Consider the following 16,189-nt stretch of genomic DNA (forward strand, 5'->3'; position numbering starts at 1 on the left):
CTCTTACGAACACGTACATGCTGTCTCACAAGACTCATCTTAAAGTAGCCCAGTACCTGTTAAAAAAATGAATGGAATTATATACACTGAGTGTACAAAACATTAGGAACACCTTCCTAATATTGAGTTGCACCCCCTTTTGCCCTCAGAACAGTCTCAATTTGTCATGGCATGGATTCTACAAGGTGCCAAAAGCGTTCCACAGGGATGCTAGGCAATGTTGACACCGTACTTCCCATAATTGTATCAAGTTGGCTGGATGTCCTTTGGGTGGTGGACCATTCTTGATACACACGGGAAACTGTTGAGTGTGAAAAACCCAGCAGCGTTGCAGTTCTTGACACACTCAAACTGGTATGCCTAGCACCTACTACCATACCCCGTTCAAAGGCACTTAAATCTTTTGTCATCCTCTGAATGGAACACATAAACAACCCATGTCTCAATTCTCTCAAGGCTTAAAAATCCTTCTTTAACCTGTCTTCTCCCCTTCATCTACACTGATTGAAGTGGATTTAACAAGTGACAAATGATCCCTCAATAAGGGATCATAGCTTTCACCTGGATTCACCTGGTCCGTCTTCGTCATGGAAAGAGCAGGTGTTCCTAATATTTTGTACACTCAGTCTATGGAAGTACGTCAGTGCCAAAAAAAGGGTTTAATATGGGTAAAAAAAATATCAGAATTTCATGAGCTTTCTCATATCTCTCAGATATAGGACAAGTACATCAAATATACTTCCTTTTGATGTATTTATTTACTGTCTGTTTTGTCATGTATGAATATGTTATTCAATGTGTTTCTATGGTCTAATGGCAGTAAGGACAAATTCAATTTTGGGGGGGATACTTACAGGGGTCCTAAAACTCTAAAGCAAAAAGCAAACATTTTCCTTGGTATGACCATCGGAAAACAATTACATATGTTAGCTTAGTTTAAACCCGGGACCTTAAAATTATTGCCTTTAAATCATATGCAATTCTTCTCAGCATAATATACTGTATATAGTGTATTATAGGTTTGACCAATCATCATACCTAAACTGTGTGATACTTGGATAACCTTCATTAACCTTTAGAATATAAGCGGAGGTGCTGTAATTTTAGGGAGAAGAAACATTTGCATTAAACTCAGTGTAGAGGGTCTGGCCTCAATAGGGAGGCTGGGTTAGTCCATAGGAATTGTACCTGTGGCTGTGCAGAATATAGGAGACCGGCAGTGGCAACTGATGTGCAGTAGAGAGTCAGTGGAGGAGTGTGCCCACTGCGTCCAGTCCTCTGTGCCACTGTGTGGTGTGCCAGACTGCTGCTCTGAGGGCAGCGTGCCCACACACAAGCAAGGGAGGGTCACAGTCCATCAGTCTAACCCAGCCAGATCTCAGCACACTTAATCCACTCTCTCATTTTTTCTCAGCTATGGAGGGCTTCTGGCCCAGACTCAGCAGATGGCTGTGGTGGCTGTCATCAATATTGGATAAATCCTAAATATCTCCACAGGTTCTGGGAAATATGAAGCACATTTATATATCAGTAAATTACCTCCCTCTTGCCCTAGTCTCACACTCAAACTTTGGCAGAGGTTCTCCCTCATGTCCTAATGGAGTTGTTGAGTCCCTGGACCAGCCCACTTATGTCCTTTAAGTGGGTGTATTTCCTCGAAATTGCCTGCTTACAGTAGTTTGTTGTGCTCTTTTCTTGTGTTTTCTGTCAGTTCCTCATGTTATTGTTTTCTCCTTGTCTTGCAGCGGGATGCTAAAGGACAGTATCTGTTCGACCTCATCTGCCACCACCTGAACCTACTGGAGAAGGACTACTTTGGCATCAGATATGTGGACCCAGACAAGCAGCGGGTGTGTGTGTGTGTGAGTGCGTGTGTGTGTGTGTGTGTGTGTGTCCGTGTGCTGCATGAAGCATACTGCAGTAGAGGTGACGGTTGAAACAGATACAGGGCCAGATTGAAGATGTATGTTATTTTCTTTCTTTCATAACACACCATATTAGAGTGACACTCATTCCATCAGCAGCAGCAGAGGACTAAAAATAGCGTGTAGCTGCACTGCTTGATTCATGAAGAAATAACATGTGCTCAGAGTGTGTGTTTTAGCCACAGAGACAAGACACAGGTCCTGCTGATCCTGCATTTCCAATGAAGAGAGGGGCTTGATGGAGTTAATGTTCCCAGAAGGACAGGGGGATGAAGCAGGGCCTGATATTCTGGCAGAACCAGAGTTACCTTCAGCACTGAGCCTAGAGAGCACTGCCGCAGTGTGTCTGTCTGTCTGGCCAGGCTCAGGCATACTGGTGTAGTATCATCTGATACAACATCCATTACTGTCATTTATATACAAAGCGGTTATCCTTGTGGGCCTTCACTGTTCAATTTGCTTCAGCATGATGTTGATTTAATGACACAAATCAGGACTTGATAGCATGAATGATGTTGGTGTGTTTTAGATCCGATGCTGACATGACATGACACAGGCTTTCACACGTCTTTAGATGAACAGTCATTCCTGTCTATTGCATTTAACCTGCTAGCTTTTGTAGCGTGATATGGAGTGATATGAGCATGGTGTCAGGAGTAACAGCTCAGCTCAGTTGTAGTTAAGGTGGTAGAAGCAGGATTTTCAGACGTTTCACTTTTGTCACACTTTGATCATGTGTCTTTTGTTGTTGTTGATGCAGCATTGGTTGGAGGTCACAAAGTGTATTGCCAAGCAGATGAAATGTAAGTATGTCGAGTGTCTTCCTGTTCATGCTATGATCATTTTGCCAACTGAGCAATTATAGTTATCATCACCATGGGGTCTCTAATGACACGTCGTGTAATTTGACTAATGGGAGGCAGGTAGCCTAATGGTTAAGAGCGTTGGGCCAGTAGCCAAAAGGTTGCTGTTTCAAATCCCTGAGGCAGCTAGATGACAAATCTGTCATGAGCCCTTGAGCAAGTCACTTAACCCTAATTTCTCCTGTACATGGCTCTGGCTAAGAGTGTCTGCTAAAATGTAAATGTAATGAATGTGCATTTGAATACAGATGGTAGGAAGTTACTGTATTATGATTTCAACAGATCACGATTCTCCATTTGACTGTGAGGAGGGACAGAAAAGATGAACTGTCCCTCCAAAAAACTCAAATAAATCCTAGCAGAACATAATCCACACTAAGCTCTCACCCACTCTTTTGTCTTTGCAAATCATCATGAACTGTGTCTTGCTAATTGTGGATACAGTTTTTAAGTGAGATTCCGTTAACCTAATCTACTGTATACTGTGATATGAAGTAAAGATCGAAACTAATTTTCATTCATGGTAATAATTTTTCAGTGCCACCTTCAAAGATTGCTGCTAATGGGTTCTGTTTAAATTGAGTAGGCATTTGAAATGCTAATATGTTAACTGAAATGGTTTCATCAATTCATGTTAGCACTATGTTAGAACACCTTTTCAAGGTGGTGCTTTTAGAGCATTTTTTCAGTTAATCATTTGAACTCTGACCATGAAATGTTCCTGACTATTTTGTCCTCCATTGCTGACTCAAGCCTTTGTCCCCCAGCCCAGCCTCCGTTCACCATGTGTCTCAGAGTCAAGTTTTACCCTCCTGATCCCGCTGCTCTCAAAGAGGAAATAACCAGGTAGGATTTTTTGTGATGCTCAGCAAAGTAAAGAAATGCCAACAACCACTCCCCCAGCCACCACTCGGGGTTCCTCTAGTACAGTTATTCCCAAACTGGGGTACGTCTCACTGCCAAAAATAAAATGAAACCATCTAGTGTTCAGCGAAATAACAACACAATGTCAAATACAGGTAGTCTAATCAAATAATTAACATCCAATCACATTAACCGTTACTCTCTCGCGGGAAACCTTCACTCTTCCGCAGACATTTAGAAACGAAACATGACAATTTGAAAAATAAGCCACAGGAGTTTTTGGAGCGAGAATAAAGATGACTTTCGAGTAGTAAGACGTGTAAAAGCAAAAGTTACCATTAATAAAAAGGGGCTAGAAGCATCTTATATGGTGAGCTACCAAGTGGCCCCATACTCTTGTGGAGGACTTAATTCTTCCTGCTACCACGGATATGGCTGGGACAATGCTGGGGAAAAGGCACAAAACACTGTTGCATTATACAATGATATGGGCAGCAAACATGTAACGCTTTTAAAACACATCTTTTTTAAATGGGGAGACGAGCTTAAAGTTTTCTTTACTGACCATCATTTTCACTTGTCTGACCGCTTGCATGATGAAGAGTTTCTCAATCTAGGATTGCAGGGACTCTCCACAACTATATTCAATGTGCGGGACAAAATTGAGGCTATGATTAACAAGTTGGAGCTCTTTTCTGTCTGTATTAAGAAGGACAACACACAGGTCTTTCCATCATTGTATGATTCTTTTGTGTGCAAATGAACTCAAGCTTACGGACAATGTCAAATGTGATATAGCGAAGCACCTGAGTGATTGGGTGCACAATTATGCAGGTACATTCCAGAAACGGATTCGTTATCCCTTTCATGCCCTGCCTCCAGTCCACTTACCGATATCTGAACAAGAGAGTCTCATCGAAATTGCAACAACCGGTTCTGTGAAAATTTTGTTTAATCAGAAGCCACTGCCAGATTTCTGGAAAGGGCTGCGCTCAGAGTATCCTGCCTTGGCAAATCGCGCTGTTAAGACACTGATGCCCTTTGCAACCACGTACCTATGTGAGAGTGGATTCTCAGCCCTCACTAGCATGAAAACTAAATACAGGCACAGACTGTGTGGAAAATGATTTAAGACTGAGACTCTCCAATACAACCCAACATTGCAGAGTTATGTGCATCCTTTCAAGCACACCCTTCTCATTAACCTGTGGTGGGTTATTCACAATTTTTGATGAACAAATAAGGTTTTATGTAAGATGGATAAATTAAGAGCAAAAATATTGATTATTATTATATTATTATTTGTGCCCTGGTCCTATAAGAGCTCTTTGTCACTTCCCACGAGCCGGGTTGTGACAAAAAGTCACACTCATTCTTATGTTTAATACATTTATGGTATAGCTTACAATGATGGCAAAAAAATAAAATAAATGAGTGTGTGCTGACCCAGGTGCTAGAGGGGGTACGCAGCTGGAGGTTGAATGTTTGAAGGGGTACGGGACTATAAAAGTTTGGGAACCACTGCTCTAGTATAAAGAAGAAGTAAGGTAGAGCAGCTATGGTTTTGTGTATAAAATCTTTTAATAACTTTTGCCTTTTCAAAAGCAGTTTCAAAGCACCCTCTGCTTATCACCTTTTCTCATACTTTTCTTTTTCTCCAGAAGTGTTTGCCTGCTGAATGCACATACAGTATTTTTAGTTTTTCTAGTCATTATTGAAGGGCCTCCATAATAAAACAATTCTGAGCACTTTGTTTCTAAAATAGTGCGATAAATATTAAAAAGAGACTGCAGTTTGAAGTAAAGTTGAGATGTACGTAAAAAGCCTTCCTAAGTAAGCTGGCGGGCAAGCCTGTTCTCAGAAATTTCTGCTAAATTGGGAGGCTGTGTAGCTGGGCTGTGCTCTCCATTGGTCTCTCTGGCCGGCTGACTGGCTGGCTGTTGAGGGAAGGCAGGGAAGGAGGAGGACTGAGGGTCAGTGACGGCTAGCAGACTCTTCTAAATGATACATGATTAGCCCCCAGCTAGCTCAGATTGGAATCATTTTTGCACAGTTCTTCGCCTGACTCCCTCATCCCCTGTGCAGTCTGCAATGAGGTCACCCAGAAAAGCCTCTCTGTGCCCTCAATAGGGCCTTTAAACACCCTCTGATACGCTCTGATTTCTACCTCCTGATGATGACATCAAAGAAGCAAGTACAGTGCATTCGGAAAGTACCCCTTCACTTTTCCCACATTTTGTTACGTTACAGCCTTATTCTAAAATTGATTCATAGTTTTTTTCCCTCATCAATCTACCCACAATACCCCATAATGGCAAAGCAAAAACAGGTTTTTGGAAATGTTTACATATTTTGATAGAAAAAATGGAAATATGACATTGACATATGTTTTCAGATCCTTTACCTGTGGCAGCGATTACAGCCTCACCTTTGGCAGCGATTACAGCCTCGAGTCTTCTTGGGTATGACGCTACAAGCTTGTCACACCTGTATTTGGGTAGTTACTCCCATTCTTCTCTGCAGATCCTCTCAATCTCTGTCAGGTTGGATGAGGAGCGTCGCTGCGCAACTATTTTCAGGTCTCTCCAGAGATGTTCGATCAGGTTCAAGTCCGGGCTCTGGCTGGGCACTCAAGGACATTCAGAGACTTACATTTACATTTAAGTCATTTAGCAGACGCTCTTATCCAGAGCGACTTACAAATTGGTGCTTTCACCTTATGACATCCAGTGGAACAGCCACTTTACAATAGTGCATCTAGGTCTTTTAAGGGGGTGAGAAGGATTACTTTATCCTATCCTAGGTATTCCTTAAAGAGGTGGGGTTTCAGGTGTCTCCGGAAGGTGGTGATTGACTCCGCTGTCCTGGCGTCGTGAGGGAGTTTGTTCCACCATTGGGGGACCAGAGCAGCGAACAGTTTTGACTGGGCTGAGCGGGAACTGTACTTCATCAGTGGTAGGGAGGCGAGCAGGCCAGAGGTGGATGAACGCAGTGCCCTTGTTTGGGTGTAGGGCCTGATCAGAGCCTGGAGGTACTGAGGTGCCGTTCCCCTCACAGCTCCGTAGGCAAGCACCATGGTCTTGTAGCGGATGCGAGCTTCAACTGGAAGCCAGTGGAGAGAGCGGAGGAGCGGGGTGACGTGAGAGAACTTGGGAAGGTTGAACACCAGACGGGCTGCGGCGTTCTGGATGAGTTGTAGGGGTTTAATGGCACAGGCAGGGAGCCCAGCCAACAGCGAGTTGCAGTAATCCAGACGGGAGATGACAAGTGCCTGGATTAGGACCTGCGCCGCTTCCTGTGTGAGGCAGGGTCGTACTCTGCGGATGTTGTAGAGCATGAACCTACAGGAACGGGCCACCGCCTTGATGTTATTTGAGAACGACAGGGTGTTGTCCAGGATCACGCCAAGGTTCTTAGCGCTCTGGGACGAGGACACAATGGAGTTGTCAACCGTGATGGCGAGATCATGGAACGGGCAGTCCTTCCCCGGGAGGAAGAGCAGCTCCGTCTTGCCGAGGTTCAGCTTGAGGTGATGATCCGTCATCCACACTGATATGTCTGCCAGACATGCAGAGATGCGATTCGCCACCTGGTCATCAGAAGGGGAAAGGAGAAGATTAATTGTGTGTCGTCTGCATAGCAATGATAGGAGAGACCATGTGAGGTTATGACAGAGCCAAGTGACTTGGTGTATAGCGAGAATAGGAGAGGGCCTAGAACAGAGCCCTGGGGGACACCAGTGGTGAGAGCACGTGGTGAGGAGACGGATTCTCGCCACGCCACCTGGTAGGAGCGACCTGTCAGGTAGGACGCAATCCAAGCGTGGGCCGCGCCGGAGATGCCCAACTCGGAGAGGGTGGAGAGGAGGATCTGATGGTTCACAGTATCGAAGGCAGCCGATAGGTCTAGAAGGATGAGAGCAGAGGAGAGAGAGTTAGCTTTAGCAGTGCGGAGCGCCTCCGTGATACAGAGAAGAGCAGTCTCAGTTGAATGACTAGTCTTGAAACCTGACTGATTTGGATCAAGAAGGTCATTCTGAGAGAGATAGCGGGAGAGCTGGCCAAGGACGGCACGTTCAAGAGTTTTGGAGAGAAAAGAAAGAAGGGATACTGGTCTGTAGTTGTTGACATCGGAGGGATCGAGTGTAGGTTTTTCAGAAGGGGTGCAACTCTCGCTCTCTTGAAGACGGGAGGGACGTAGCCAGCGGTCAGGGATGAGTTGATGAGCGAGGTGAGGTAAGGGAGAAGGTCACCGGAGATGGTCTGGAGAAGAGAGGAGGGGATAGGGTCAAGCGGGCAGGTTGTTGGGCGGCCGGCCGTCACAAGACGCGAGATGTCATCTGGAGAGAGAGGGAGAAAGAGGTCAGAGCACAGGGTAGGGCAGTGTGAGCAGAACCAGCGGTGTCGTTTGACTTAGCAAACGAGGATCGGATGTCGTCGACCTTCTTTTCAAAATGGTTGACGAAGTCATCTGCAGAGAGGGAGGAGGGGGGAGGGGAGGAGGATTCAAGAGGGAGGAGAAGGTGGCAAAGAGCTTCCTAGGGTTAGAGGCAGATGCTTGGAATTTAGAGTGGTAGAAAGTGGCTTTAGCAGCAGAGACAGAGGAGGAAAATGTAGAGAGGAGGGAGTGAAAGGATGCCAGGTCCGCAGGGAGGCGAGTTTTCCTCCATTTCCGCTCGGCTGCCCGGAGCCCTGTTCTGTGAGCTCGCAATGAGTCGTCGAGCCACGGAGCGGGAGGGGAGGACCGAGCCGGCCTGGAGGATAGGGGACATAGAGAGTCAAAGGATGCAGAAAGGGTGGAGAGGAGGGTTGAGGAGGCAGAATCAGGAGATAGGTTGGAGAAGGTTTGAGCAGAGGGAAGAGATGATAGGATGGAAGAGGAGAGAGTAGCGGGGAGAGAGAGCGAAGGTTGGGACGGCGCGATACCATCCGAGTAGGGGCAGTGTGGGAAGTGTTGGATGAGAGCGAGAGGGAAAAGGATACAAGGTAGTGGTCGGAGACTTGGAGGGAGTTGCAATGAGGTTAGTGGAGGAACAGCATCTAGTAAAGATGAGGTCGAGCGTATTGCCTGCCTTGTGAGTAGGGGGAAGGTGAGAGGGTGAGGTCAAAGAGGAGAGGAGTGGAAAGAAGGAGGCAGAGAGGAATGAGTCAAAGGTAGACGTGGGGGAGGTTAAAGTCGCCCAGAACTGTGAGAGGTGAGCCGTCCTCAGGAAAGGAGCTTATCAAGGCATCAAGCTCATTGATGAACTCTCCGAGGGAACCTGGAGGGCGATAAATGATAAGGATGTTAAGCTTGAAAGGGCTGGTAACTGTGACAGCATGGAATTCAAAGGAGGCGATAGACAGATGGGTAAGGGGAGAAAGAGAGAATGACCACTTGGGAGAGATGAGGATCCCGGTTCCACCACCCCGCTGACCAGAAGCTCTCGGGGTGTGCGAGAGCACGTGGGCGGACGAAGAGAGAGCAGTAGGAGTAGCGGTGTTGTCTGTGGTGATCCATGTTTCCGTCAGAGCCAAGAAGTCGAGGGACTGGAGGGAGGCATAGGCTGAGATGAACTCTGCCTTGTTGGCCGCAGATCGGCAGTTCCAGAGGCTACCGGAGACCTGGAACTCCACGTGGGTCGTGCGCTGGGACCACCAGATTAGGGTGGCCGCGGCCATGCGGTGTGGAGCGTTTGTATGGTCTGTGCAGAGAGGAGAGAACAGGGATAGACAGACACATAGTTGACAGGCTAGAGAAGAGGCTACGCTAATGCAGAGGAGATTGGAATGACAAGTGGACTACACGTCTCGAATGTTCAGAAAGTTAAGCTTACGTAGCAAGAATCTAATTGACTAAAATGATTAAAATGATACAGTACTGCTGGGGTAGGCTAGCTGCGTTGTTGACACTACCCTAATCAAGTCGTACCGTTGAGTGTGAAGTTTCTACAATGCTGCTTTTCGGGAGCTAGCTGGCTAGCTAGCAGTGTTGGTTACGTTGCGTTGCGTTAGGAGAACGACAATAGCTGGCTAGCTAACCTAGAAAATCGCTCTAGACTACACAATTATCTTTGAACAAAGACGGCTATGTAGCTAGCTATGTAGCTAGCTACGATCAAACAAATCACACCGTTGGGACTGTAATGAAATGAAATGAAAATGTGATACTACCTGTGGAGCGAGCGGAATGCGACCGGAATGCGAAAGTTCTATTCAGTAGACGTTGGCTGGCTATTGGCTAGCTAGGAGTGTCTCCTACGTTAAGGACGACAAAATAGCTGGCTAGCTAACCTCGGTGAATTAAGATAATCACTCTAAGACTACACACTCTACACTACACAATTATCTTGGATACGAAGACAGCAAAGACAACTATGTAGCTAGCTAATACTACACTAATCAAGTCGTTCAGTTGAGTGTGATAGTTACTACAGTGCTACGGTAGCCGGTGAACGTATGCTAGCTGGCTAGCTGCTAGGCAGATAGGAGGACGACGAAATACGATAATAACGCAATTATCACTCTAAGACTCCACACTCTAAACTACACAATGATCTTGGATACGAAAACAGCAAAGACAACTATGTAGCTAGCTAACACTACACTAATCAAGTCGTTCAGTTGAGTGTGATAGTTACTACAGTGCTATGGTAGACGGTGAACGTGTTGGGCAGATAGGAGACGACGAAATACGATAATTACGCAATAATCTTTGATACAACGACGACTATGTAGCTAGCTAAGAAGAAATTGCTAAGATTAGACAAATCAGACCGTTGTACTATAATGAAATGTAATGAAATGTAATGAAAAAGTTATACAACCTGCAGACCGAAGCGCGGATGCGACCGGCTCGCTCCAACCCGGAAGTCCGTTGTCTTGGCTGTGTGCTTAGGGTCGTTGTCCTGTTAGAAAGTGAACCTTCGCCCCAGTCTGAGGTCCTGAGCGCTCTGGAGCAGGTTTTCATCAAGGATCTCTCCGTACTTTCTGAATGCACTGTACGTGTGCAATTGAGTATGAGTGTGTTTCTTTTGCCTGTGTATCGGTACGTGTGTTTGATTATGTCTATTACAATGTGTGTGTATGTGTTGAAAGGAGGCATACACACCTAGCCTGTTTCATATGAGGTGTTTGACATCTCATATTCATTACTGTCTAGGGATTCATTCACTTGGGTGTGATGAAATGAACATAGAATGCTGATAAGGAATTGTGTGGATTATGTATGGGTGACAGGTTCTGATGGAGTGGGTGTGGGAGGGGAGAAGGGGAGTGAAGGCTGAAGAAAAGAGAGATAGAGAGAGAGAGATTATGAGAGTGGCAGGCAGGGATAGACCACCTCATCTAGTTGGAGGTCAGGAAGAGGAACGGTAAAAGGAGGGTAAATGATACAAATCAATGACATGTATTTTTCAATGTTGTTTCCTTGTTAATCAAATACTGAAAGGATACTGTATAATATATAGCACAATGGTTAGACCACACAATTAGGGGAGAGGATAGGGATGGGTAAAATATTCATTTCAATTCACGGCTATCCTTCAACAAGCTGCATTGTTCCAGGTGTTAGTCTCAGTCTGCAGCCAGTGTAGCTGCATTGTTCCAGGTGTTAGTCTCAGTCTGCAGCCAGTGTAGCTGCATTGTTCCAGGTGTTAGTCTCTGTCTGCAGCCAGTGTAGCTGCATTGTTCCAGGTGTTAGTCTCAGTCTGCAGCCAGTGTAGCTGCATTGTTCCAGGTGTTAGTCTCAGTCTGCAGCCAGTGTAGCTGCATTGTTCCAGGTGTTAGTCTCAGTCTGCAGCCAGTGTAGCTGCATTGTTCCAGGTGTTAGTCTCAGTCTGCAGCCTGTGCGGCTGCATTGTTCCAGGTGTTAGTCTCAGTCTGCAGCCTGTGCAGCTGCATTGTTCCAGGTGTTAGTCTCAGTCTGCAGCCAGTGTAGCTGCATTGTTCCAGGTGTTAGTCTCAGTCTGCAGCCAGTGTAGCTGCATTGTTCCAGGTGTTAGTCTCAGTCTGCAGCCAGTGTAGCTGCATTGTTCCAGGTGTTAGTCTCAGTCTGTAGCCAGTGTAGCTGCATTGTTCCAGGTGTTAGTCTCAGTCTGCAGCCAGTGTAGCTGCATTGTTCCAGGTGTTAGTCTCAGTCTGTAGCCAGTGTAGCTGCATTGTTCCAGGTGTTAGTCTCAGTCTGCAGCCATTGTAGCTGCATTGTTCCAGGTGTTAGTCTCAGTCTGCAGCCAGTTCAGCTGCATTGTTCCAGGTGTTAGTCTCAGTCTGCAGCCAGTGTAGCTGCATTGTTCCAGGTGTTATTCTCAGTCTGCAGCCAGTGTAGCTGCATTGTTCCAGGTGTTAGTCTCAGTCTGCAGCCTGTGCGGCTGCATTGTTCCAGGTGTTAGTCTCAGTCTGCAGCCTGTGCAGCTGCATTGTTCCAGGTGTTAGTCTCAGTCTGCAGCCAGTGTAGCTGCATTGTTCCAGGTGTTATTCTCAGTCTGCAGCCTGTGCAGCTGCATTGTTCCAGGTGTTAGTCTCAGTCTGCAGCCAATGTAGCTGCATTGTTCCAGGTGTTAGTCTCAGTCTGCAGCCAGTGCAGCTGCATTGTTCCAGGTGTTAGTCTCAGTCTGCAGCCAGTGTAGCTGCATTGTTCCAGGTGTTAGTCTCAGTCTGAAGCCAGTGTAGGTGCATTGTTCCAGGTGTTAGTCTCAGTCTGCAGCCTGTGCGGCTGCATTGTTCCAGGTGTTAGTCTCAGTCTGCAGCCTGTGCAGCTGCATTGTTCCAGGTGTTAGTCTCAGTCTGCAGCCAGTGTAGCTGCATTGTTCCAGGTGTTAGTCTCAGTCTGCAGCCAGTGTAGCTGCATTGTTCCAGGTGTTAGTCTCAGTCTGAAGCCAGTGTAGGTGCATTGTTCCAGGTATTATCCTCAGTCTGTAGCCTGTGCGGCTGCATTGTTCCAGGTGTTAGTCTCAGTCTGCAGCCAGTGTAGCTGCATTGTTCCAGGTGTTAGTCTCAGTCTGCAGCCAGTGTAGTTGCATTGTTCCAGGTGTTAGTCTCAGTCTGCAGCCTGTGAGGCTGCATTGTTCCAGGTGTTAGTCTCAGTCTGCAGCCTGTGCAGCTGCATTGTTCCAGGTGTTAGTCTCAGTCTGCAGCCAGTGTAGCTGCATTGTTCCAGGTGTTAGTCTCAGTCTTTAGCCAGTGTAGCTGCATTGTTCCAGGTGTTAGTCTCAGTCTGTAGACAGTGTAGCTGCATTGTTCCAGGTGTTAGTCTCAGTCTGCAGCCAGTGTAGCTGCATTGTTCCAGGTGTTAGTCTCAGTCTGTAGCCAGTGTAGCTGCATTGTTCCAGGTGTTAGTCTCAGTCTGCAGCCAGTGTAGCTGCATTGTTCCAGGTGTTAGTCTCAGTCTGCAGCCTGTGCAGCTGCATTGTTCCAGGTGTTAGTCTCAGTCTGCAGCCAGTGCAGCTGCATTGTTCCAGGTGTTAGTCTCAGTCTGTAGCCAGTGTAGCTGCATTGTTCCAGGTGTTAGTCTCAGTCTGTAGCCAGTGTAGCTGCATTGTTCCAGGTGTTAGTCTCAGTCTGCAGCCAGTGTAGCTGCATTGTTCCAGGTGTTAGTCTCAGTCTGTAGCCAGTGTAGCTGCATTGTTCCAGGTGTTAGTCTCAGTCTGCAGCCAGTGTAGCTGCATTGTTCCAGGTGTTAGTCTCAGTTTGCAGCCAGTGTAGCTGCATTGTTCCAGGTGTTAGACTCAGTCTGCAGCCAGTGTAGCTGCATTGTTCCAGGTGTTAGTCTCAGTCTACAGCCAGTGTAGCTGCATTGTTCCAGGTGTTAGACTCAGTCTGCAGCCAGTGTAGCTGCATTGTTCCAGGTGTTAGTCTCAGTCTGCAGTCAGTGTAGCTGCATTGTTCCAGGTGTTAGTCTCAGTCTGCAGCCAGTGTAGCTGCATTGTTCCAGGTGTTAGTCTCAGTCTGTAGCCAGTGTAGCTGCATTGTTCCAGGTGTTAGTCTCAGTCTGTAGCCAGTGTAGCTGCATTGTTCCAGGTGTTAGTCTCAGTCTGCAGCCAGTGTAGCTGCATTGTTCCAGGTGTTAGTCTCAGTCTGCAGCCAGTGCAGCTGCATTGTTCCAGGTGTTAGTCTCAGTCTGAAGCCAGTGTAGCTGCATTGTTCCAGGTGTTAGTCTCAGTCTGAAGCCAGTGTAGCTGCATTGTTCCAGGTGTTAGTCTCAGTCTGCAGCCAGTTCAGCTGCATTGTTCCAGGTGTTAGTCTCAGTCTGCAGCCAGTGTAGCTGCATTGTTCCAGATGTTATTCTCAGTCTGCAGCCAGTGTAGCTGCATTGTTCCAGGTGTTAGTTTCAGTCTGCAGCCTGTGCGGCTGCATTGTTCCAGGTGTTAGTTTCAGTCTGCAGCCTGTGCGGCTGCATTGTTCCAGGTGTTAGTCTCAGTCTGCAGCCTGTGCAGCTGCATTGTTCCAGGTGTTAGTCTCAGTCTGCAGCCAGTGTAGCTGCATTGTTCCAGGTGTTATTCTCAGTCTGCAGCCAGTGCAGCTGCATTGTTCCATTCAGTCTGCAGCCAGTGTAGCTGCATTGTTAGTCTCAGTCTGCAGCCAGTGTAGCTGCATTGTTCCAGGTGTTAGTCTCAGTCTGAAGCCAGTGTAGGTGCATTGTTCCAGGTGTTAGTCTCAGTCTGCAGCCAGTGTAGCTGCATTGTTCCAGGTGTTATTCTCAGTCTGCAGCCAGTGCAGCTGCATTGTTCCAGGTGTTAGTCTCAGTCTGCAGCCAGTGCAGCTGCATTGTTCCAGGTGTTAGTCTCAGTCTGCAGCCAGTGTAGCTGCATTGTTCCAGGTGTTAGTCTCAGTCTGCAGCCAGTGTAGCTGCATTGTTCCAGGTGTTAGTCTCAGTCTGAAGCCAGTGTAGGTGCATTGTTCCAGGTATTAGTCTCAGTCTGCAGCCTGTGCGGCTGCATTGTTCCAGGTGTTATTCTCAGTCTGGAGCCAGTGCAGCTGCATTGTTCCAGGTGTTAGTCTCAGTCTGCAGCCAGTGCAGCTGCATTGTTCCAGGTGTTAGTCTCAGTCTGCTGCCAGTGCAGCTGCATTGTTCCAGGTGTTAGTCTCAGTCTGCAGCCAGTGTAGCTGCATTGTTCCAGGTGTTAGTCTCAGTCTGCAGCCAGTGTAGCTGCATTGTTCCAGGTGTTAGTCTCAGTCTGCAGCCAGTGTAGCTGCATTGTTCCAGGTGTTAGTCTCAGTCTGCAGCCAGTGTAGCTGCATTGTTCCAGGTGTTATTCTCAGTCTGCAGCCAGTGCAGCTGCATTGTTCCAGGTGTTAGTCTCAGTCTGCAGCCAGTGCAGCTGCATTGTTCCAGGTGTTAGTCTCAGTCTGCTGCCAGTGCAGCTGCATTGTTCCAGGTGTTAGTCTCAGTCTGCAGCCAGTGTAGCTGCATTGTTCCAGGTGTTAGTCTCAGTCTGCAGCCAGTGTAGCTGCATTGTTCCAGGTGTTAGTCTCAGTCTGCAGCCAGTGTAGCTGCATTGTTCCAGGTGTTAGTCTCAGTCTGCAGCCAGTGTAGCTGCATTGTTCCAGGGGTTAGTCTCAGTCTGAAGCCAGTGTAGGTTCATTGTTCCAGGTGTTAGTCTCAGTCTGCAGCCAGTGCGGCTGCATTGTTCCAGGTGTTAGTCTCAGTCTGCAGCCTGTGCAGCTGCATTGTTCCAGATGTTAGTCTCAGTCTGCAGCCAGTGTAGCTGCATTGTTCCAGGTGTTAGTCTCAGTCTGCAGCCAGTGTAGCTGCATTGTTCCAGGTGTTAGTCTCAGTCTGAAGCCAGTGTAGGTGCATTGTTCCAGGTATTAGTCTCAGTCTGCAGCCTGTGTGGCTGCATTGTTCCAGGTGTTAGTCTCAGTCTGCACCCTGTGCAGCTGCATTGTTCCAGGTGTTAGTGTCAGTCTGTAGAATGTGTAGCTGCATTGTTCCAGGTGTTAGTCTCAGTCTGCATCCAGTGCAGCTGCATTGTTCCAGGTGTTAGGCTCAGTCTGCAGCCAGTGTAGCTGCATTGTTCCAGGTGTTAGTCTCAGTCTGTAGCCAGTGTAGCTGCATTGTTCCAGGTGTTAGTCTCAGTCTGTAGCCAGTGTAGCTGCATTGTTCCAGGTGTTAGTCTCAGTCTGAAGCCAGTGTAGCTGCATTGTTCCAGGTGTTTGTCTCAGTCTGCAGCCAGTGTAGCTGCATTGTTCCAGGTGTTAGTCTCAGTCTGCAGCCAGTTCAGCTGCATTGTTCCAGGTGTTAGTCTCAGTCTGCAGCCAGTGTAGCTGCATTGTTCCAGGTGTTATTCTCAGTCTGCAGCCAGTGTAGCTGCATTGTTCCAGGTGTTAGTCTCAGTCTGCAGCCTGTGCGGCTGCATTGTTCCAGGTGTTAGTCTCAGTCTGCAGCCTGTGCAGCTGCATTGTTCCAGGTGTTAGTCTCAGTCTGTAGCCAGTGCAGCTGCATTGTTCCAGGTGTTAGTCTCAGTCTGCAGCCAGTGCAGCTGCATTGTTCCAGGTGTTAGTCTCAGTCTGCAGCCAGTGTAGCTGCATTGTTCCAGGTGTTAGTCTCAGTCTGCAGCCA

General features: G+C 47.3%; 1 protein-coding gene across 1 annotated transcript in view; it reads left to right on the plus strand.

Annotated features, from left to right (window-relative positions):
- LOC115109428 (FERM domain-containing protein 5-like) overlaps positions 1–16,189 on the plus strand; it is a 154,919-nt gene that overhangs the window by 100,344 nt on the left and 38,386 nt on the right. The window contains exons 2-4 of the mRNA XM_029634314.2: positions 1,746–1,850; positions 2,686–2,728; positions 3,556–3,634. Of these exons, the coding sequence (XP_029490174.1) occupies positions 1,746–1,850; positions 2,686–2,728; positions 3,556–3,634 (227 nt within the window). The remainder of the gene's footprint in view (positions 1–1,745; positions 1,851–2,685; positions 2,729–3,555; positions 3,635–16,189) is intronic.

This window comes from Oncorhynchus nerka, linkage group LG25, assembly GCF_034236695.1.
Source record: "Oncorhynchus nerka isolate Pitt River linkage group LG25, Oner_Uvic_2.0, whole genome shotgun sequence".
Classification (NCBI taxonomy): Eukaryota; Metazoa; Chordata; class Actinopteri; order Salmoniformes; family Salmonidae; genus Oncorhynchus; species Oncorhynchus nerka.